The sequence below is a fragment of the Sorghum bicolor genome, chromosome 4 (assembly GCF_000003195.3).
Source record: "Sorghum bicolor cultivar BTx623 chromosome 4, Sorghum_bicolor_NCBIv3, whole genome shotgun sequence".
NCBI lineage: Eukaryota > Viridiplantae > Streptophyta > Magnoliopsida > Poales > Poaceae > Sorghum > Sorghum bicolor.
In genome coordinates, this window is record NC_012873.2 from 2,188,906 (window position 1) to 2,195,672 (window position 6,767).

Genomic DNA, 6,767 nt, shown 5'->3' on the forward strand with positions numbered 1-6,767 from the left:
AAGAGTGTGTTTAGTTCTTTATAAAATGCAAATTACAAAATGCCAACTACTTTGGAATGATGAAATGCAAAATGCTAAAATTTTCAAGATTATGTTTAGTTTCATTCAAAATGTATAATTTACTGGTCTCATGAGGACCTTTTGGGACTCTTTTAGGCTTTTCTTTTTGTCTCTTAAAGCTAAAATCTAAAATGGAGAATAATTATCTTTTTGCCAAAATTTTTGTATAGTGTTTAGTTCTATTATATAAAATGATAGACCAAAACTCTTAGTAACTGAGACAAAAAGACGAACTAACGATTGCATTATAGATCTCTAATAATAATAACTAAAATAATCTTGGTTAATTCGGTTTTATTATTTTATTTATTTAGAGTTGCTCTCCATGTTTGCCACGTGTTTTTTTTGAACCTGGGTTTCATCTTTCATTACTCATTGGCTAACGGATCGTTAGCAACAATCATGAGTACAGCATCAGGTACTGAGTTGGTGATGAACTCCTCTAACTCATTACACAGATAACCCAAAGCAGCCAGCTCATGAGCGGCTCTATTACATTCTTTACTAATGTGAAAACATTCAAAGGAGGTAAAATTTGAGCACGTCAAGGACTTGATTTCGTCAGTCAGATGACACACCGTTCACTGATGGACTCAACGAGGATTCGGCCAATACCAAGATGCACAGCCAGTTGTACTTCTTTCTTTAGCAGAGGTTACCTAATGGCACCCACAATGCAGACTTTATCATAAAGTCTAAAGTTATTTATTATCTCGAACAATGTGGACTTAGAGTCTAAATAAGACTTGGAGTCTTATTTTTTCTACCTTTTTCTTCAATAAATATGCTGCCACATCAGCAAAATGCCATAAATAATATGTAATTAATTGTCTTGGACTCTGTGATAGAGTCTTGCATTGTGAGTGCCCTAAGGGCACTCACAATGCAGACTCTATCATAGAGTCTAAAGTTTTTATTACCTCGAACAATGTGGACTTGGAGTCTAAATAAGACTTGGAGTCTTATTTTTTCTACCTCTTTCTTCAATAAATATGCTGCCATATCAATAAAATACTATAAATAATATGTAATTAAGTGTCTTGAACTCTGTGATAGAGTCTTGCATTGTGAGTGCCCTAACCGAAACAACGGAGCAGTTCAGGCCAAATATACTTTTATATATGCGGAGAGGCCCAACCATAGCTTTCCTACGGCCTTATAACAGCCCAAGGCGGCCCAGCCAGATACCCTTTGCTCGCACTCCCACTCGAGGCGGCAGCACATCTTCCACAAGAGACTAGAGACCAGTCGCAGCGGCGTCCCCGTCCCCGTCCCCGTCCCAAATTTGTTGCGGCGGGAGAGCAGCTCTAGAGAAAACAGAGAGCGCATAGCCGCCGCCGGCGGGAGGCGTCAGCGGCGATGAGGATCGAGGAGGTGCAGTCGACCTCGAAGAAGCAGCGCATCGCCACCCACACCCACATCAAGGGCCTCGGCCTCGACGTAGCTGCCCCCGCTCCTCCGTTCCTCCTTCCTCCCCCCTCTGGTTTTTCTAGGGTTTTAGCTCTTCCGTGTGTTCGCGTTGTAGTTCCTCACTGTTTTTTTTTTCCCGTTGGTTTCTTTTGGGAGAGGAGCAGGCCAATGGGATGGCGATTGGGTTGGCGGCGGGGTTCGTGGGCCAGGCGGCGGCGCGCGAGGCTGCCGGGCTGTCGGTCGACATGATCCGCCAGAAGAAGATGGCCGGACGCGCGCTGCTCCTTGCGGGCCCGCCCGCCACGGGCAAGACGGCGCTAGCGCTCGGCATAGCCCAGGAGCTCGGCAGCAAGGTTTGTGCGTCCAGTTGCTCGCTCCTTTTTCTCACAAGAATCAGCTGTTCATTCATTGTGGTGGTAAAGCTAGGAGTTTATTCCTATCCTTTTTTTTTTCCTTTGTTGTGGGTTGTACTGTCTCGTACCAATATCCTGCCATTGTAACAATATATGGATTGCGACCTGCACATTTGTAAGAAAGAGGACCAAATATAATCTACTAGTTTTCTATATTGACTGATAGTACCAGATTTTTATATACTCAATTCCTCTATTGGACCATGGTTGTGGAAGTGATGATAGGTTCTGATAACTGTGGGCTGTCCTCAGTTAATTTTCTGTTTGACTGTTTATTAGAGATTACCCTGTTCGGTGAACAAGAACCATGGGCACAAAAAAAAAACTGTTTAGCTAGTCATATGGATGTTGAGGTATTCTAGCATTATCTAATTAATGCCATTTTAGCTGAATGGTTTAAGTTTTGTGTTCAACTAGCTGAATTGGTGCTCTAGAGGGACAGTTTGTTTGGTAAAATGTTAGTTGCTAAGTTGCTATGCTTGCCGAGTTCACTGTAGCACTTCTTATTGGGCTAATTAATGTTTAATCTAATGTTTCCTTCCCCTGTTACTACAATGTAGGTCCCTTTCTGTCCTATGGTAGGATCAGAAGTTTACTCCTCAGAGGTCAAGAAAACTGAGGTGCTGATGGAGAATTTCCGTAGAGCTATAGGTTTGCGTATTAAGGAAAACAAAGAGGTTTACGAAGGAGAGGTAAGCAATGCATATATGCCCATGTCCATGTTAAATGAATACTAGGCTATAGTTAGATTAGTTTGTTCCTTCATTGATAGCTTGATGTTCACTTCTTGCTGCTTTAATAGATTTACCAATGTTGCTCTGTTCCTAGGTTACTGAACTTTCCCCAGAAGAGGCTGAGAGTACAACTGGTGGATATGCAAAAAGCATTAGCCATGTAATCATTGGCCTAAAGACTGTTAAAGGGACTAAGCAACTGAAGTTAGATCCTTCAATTTATGATGCTTTGATCAAGGAAAAGGTAACTGCCTGCTTCCTTACCTCCTGATGGTGGTAGACTTTTGGATTAGATTTTTACTCTTCAATAACCTTGGGCGGTGTAATTGTTTCTTACTCAAATTAATGTCTTTTTGGACATTTTAAATCTGTTTATGCATTTGATAATTTACTCATTGGAAAAAATCATGCTAACTCACTGGCAGATGTCCTGTTGTCTTATGACTAGCCCTGGTGCTGAGTAGCTCCTTAAACATGAGAAATAATGCACTATATTTGCTTTCTGGGTTTACTTTATCTATTCTGCTATCTGCATTTGTGGTTACTCATTGTCTGCATATGGATATAGGTGGCAGTGGGTGATGTTATATACATTGAAGCAAATAGTGGAGCAGTGAAAAGAGTTGGTAGATGTGATTCTTTTGCTACAGAATACGATCTTGAAGCTGAAGAGTATGTTCCTATCCCCAAAGGTGAAGTCCATAAGAAAAAGGAAATAGTGCAGGTATCATTCTGATGCTATCTTAACCTTAAAATTTCATTGTTTTCTGCAGCAGTCTTTTTCACATGGTACCTTCATTAGTCGATGTTATCATGGTTGAAACAAATCTTTTCACTGTTAAAACAGTATACTCCTCAAGATGTAACTTTGGCCAATAATTTCTATCACAAATTGCTGTCTAATTTCCTTCACAAGATGTTGGTGAAGCTATATCAGTATAGTATTGCAAGTTGACATGTTGACAATAGCTGCTTGCTACAATCAATTTTAGGTACAAAAAGTTTCATAGACCTTCCCTGCAAAGTTGCTGGCCACCTTGTTCATCTTTTTTTTTCTATAATGGAAACTGCTTTTGTGGTTTACAAATCAGCTAATTGGGAGGTAGTATAAGATGGGGTCACCAGGTTTCCAGAACAACAAATGTTGAAGAGTCTTAGTGCAATGCTAGTGACTGTTGCTTCCTTGGTAGAATATATATACATGAATAAAGGTCACAAGCAACGTTTATGCGCATCACCATTGGCCATAAGCCCAAGTCCTTTCAACAAGATTCTCTTAGAGTTCATTAACTTGGTACTATCATTGCTGCTTCTGGTAATGTTTAGTAAATAAACAGTTGAAAGCTTGCTGGTAGATTACCTGATTGACTGATTGTTTATTATCACAAAGAGGATATTTTATTAATGCAATTTTTAATAAGAATTAATGCTCATATTTGCATCTCAACATTGAGGCTTCCTGTATTCTATATGCTCTTGTTCTGAAGAGGAAATAACCTTCTCACCGTTGTATGCAGGACGTAACACTTCATGACCTTGATGCAGCAAATGCTCAGCCACAAGGTGGGCAAGATATTTTGTCCCTTATGGGCCAGATGATGAAGCCACGAAAAACTGAAATCACCGAAAAGCTGCGCCAAGAGATTAATAAGGTTTTCTTTTTTTTTCAACTAACAATTTTAGAGTTTTCTAGGCAGTATCAAATTTGGATATCCATATAAGAATTTTCACCTGATATTTTTAATTTTATATGGTGACAGGTGGTAAACAGATATATTGACGAAGGAATTGCAGAGCTTGTACCTGGTGTTTTGTTCATTGATGAGGTATTATTTTATTGCACTTGTGATTGAAAAATCCACTTGTCATGTCCTAATAAAAAGAAAATAAGTAGAAAGTGTATTGGTTTTGTTGATTGCTAAACATATTTTGTCCGCCTCATCGCCACAATTGTTGGACTTGATTGTGTCAGGACTGTCTTGTGGCTATTTAAAATCAATTAATAAAATATATTTTTTCAGGTCCACATGTTGGATATTGAATGTTTTTCTTATCTTAACCGTGCATTGGAGAGCCCATTATCACCAATTGTGATACTTGCTACGAACAGGGGAATATGTAATGTAAGGTAAGCAGTTTATTGCCAGAGTACTCTGCGGCTAACTTCAATAAGCAGCATAAATCCGTAGTTGTCTATTAAGTTGCACTTAATTAATTAATTAATTATCTGCTTAATGAATCTTGTTTTGGTTTTATCCAGAGGAACTGATATGACAAGTCCACATGGTATACCAGTGGATCTTCTAGATAGGTTGGTGATTATTCGGACAGAAACATATGGCCCTACTGAGATGATACAGGTTCTTAATTTGGGCATGATTTCGTTATGTTTTTTACTCTTCAGAATTTGCATTAATCTTTTTTTGTTGCCCTTTACAGATATTGGCTATCCGAGCACAAGTGGAAGAGATTGATATTGATGAAGAAAGTCTTGCTTATTTAGGCGAGATCGGACAGCAGACATCCTTGAGGTTAGATTTTTGTATTGTTCTTTGGTATTTTCCATGCATTTGATGGATTAGTTTCCTTGAGCAGATGTGTATGGTTTCCATTACTTTTAGAATTCATCTCTGTACTGATTGATTTGCAAGCCGATTTCTCTTTCCCTCCACAAGTGAGAAATGATGGTAATGAATCTTATTCTCTTTGCAGACATGCTATTCAGTTGCTATCACCTGCCAGCGTGGTCGCAAAGACTAATGGAAGAGAGAAGATCTGCAAGGTATACCTACCGAGCTTTCATTCCTAGCTGATTCTTGTTCCACAAGCTATGATCTCTGAGCTTATATATGATCTCTACCAGGCTGATCTTGAGGAAGTTAGCGGGCTCTATTTGGATGCCAAATCCTCCGCTCGCCTGCTCCAGGAGCAACAAGAAAGATACATCACCTAGGTTTCCCCTGCTGTGGAAGTGTCGAAGAGAATGTACTTGCAAGCTCAAAGCCATGTAGTGCGTCGATCTGTTTCAGAAGTTCATAGTCTACTAGTCTTGGAGAGAGCACTTTTTTTTTTTTGGGGGGGGGGGGGGGGGGGGGGGCGGTTTGTAGTGCCTGCTTGTGTTAGTCTCCAGCGAAGACTTGATTCCGGCATATTGCTTGTTCACACACTGTTCACTGAGTAGATTGGCTATCGGTGCAGGAATTGCCGTGTGTATTTTCACCCTTGCTAATGGATGTCCAGAATCTTTGTGCCCACGGGTTGTATTGGTTGGCCCTCATTGGTCCCGCTCCTAGCTTTGTAACCATGGATAGTATTTTTACGCTATGCAACTTCTATGGTTTTATTTCTCACAATAAATTAGCAAACATTACTTTCAACTATGACGAAATGGCTTTTTTACAGTATAGAAATTTATATGTTCCAAGGTAAACTTGCACATGCATGTTGAGTTGTCTTATCCAGTGTCTAGTTTGAATTAAAGGTTCGGGAAAGAAAGTACGTAGGCAACTAGGCATGGTGGACTGACTGCAACTGTTCCTGTTCGCGTAACCTTGTTTTTTTTTCCTCTACTTGTTTCTGAAAAAGGAAATATAGAGAGAGCTGATATTGCTGCACGTAATTCGTGTTTTGACGAGAATCCGAAACGTTTAGTCAACCATTCAGTAGGTGCGGCTAGAGCTCTGTGGGCTGTGGCTAGAGCTCCCTAAGAGCATCCCCAACTGTTTTGCAAATAAGCTTTGCATTCATGTATTTGTAAAAAAGTCTTAAAAACACTTATCCAACGGTTTGGCATTTAGACTTTGCAATTTTGTTAACTTGGCAAAAAGAGAGGAAGGATTGGCATATATGACAAACCTGTTCACACTTGGTATTGGGAAATTGGCACGAAGTGATTAATGCCAAACCGTTGGAGATTGTCTCTTTTCACCTTTGCCATATTATTTTGAGACTTGGCAAACTCCCTCATTTGCCAAACCAATTATGCAAAACGGTTGGGGATGCTCTAAGGGCACTCAGGCCAGTCTCAATGCATAGTTTCATCAAGAGTTTCATGGGGATAAAACTCCTCTCTCATCTGATGAAACTCCTTCATTTAATGACCCTACCAAGTCAGCAATTTTGGTTATGTGGCACCTTATTTAATGTGCAT

General features: G+C 39.9%; 1 protein-coding gene across 1 annotated transcript; it reads left to right on the plus strand.

Moving 5' to 3' along the window:
- LOC8057503 (ruvB-like protein 1) lies at positions 1,303-5,997 on the plus strand. Its single transcript, XM_021458187.1, has 12 exons — positions 1,303-1,500; positions 1,635-1,823; positions 2,444-2,575; positions 2,712-2,861; positions 3,186-3,341; positions 4,135-4,269; positions 4,378-4,443; positions 4,639-4,745; positions 4,878-4,977; positions 5,057-5,148; positions 5,330-5,399; positions 5,481-5,997. The coding sequence occupies exons 1-12, from the start codon at positions 1,420-1,422 to the stop codon at positions 5,568-5,570; spliced, it is 1,368 nt and encodes a 455-aa protein (XP_021313862.1). The 5' UTR covers positions 1,303-1,419; the 3' UTR covers positions 5,571-5,997.

What these genes read in the sequence shown, in the direction of transcription:
- LOC8057503 (XM_021458187.1), top strand. Translation starts at nt 1,420, where the DNA reads ATGAGGATCGAGGAGGTGCAGTCGACCTCGAAGAAGCAGCGCATCGCC. An exon ending in TCAAGGGCCTCGGCCTCGAC is followed by an intron (nt 1,501 to 1,634) that starts GTAGCTGCCCCC and finishes GGAGAGGAGCAG; the next exon opens with GCCAATGGGATGGCGATTGG. An exon ending in ATGCTTTGATCAAGGAAAAG is followed by an intron (nt 2,862 to 3,185) that starts GTAACTGCCTGC and finishes ATATGGATATAG; the next exon opens with GTGGCAGTGGGTGATGTTAT.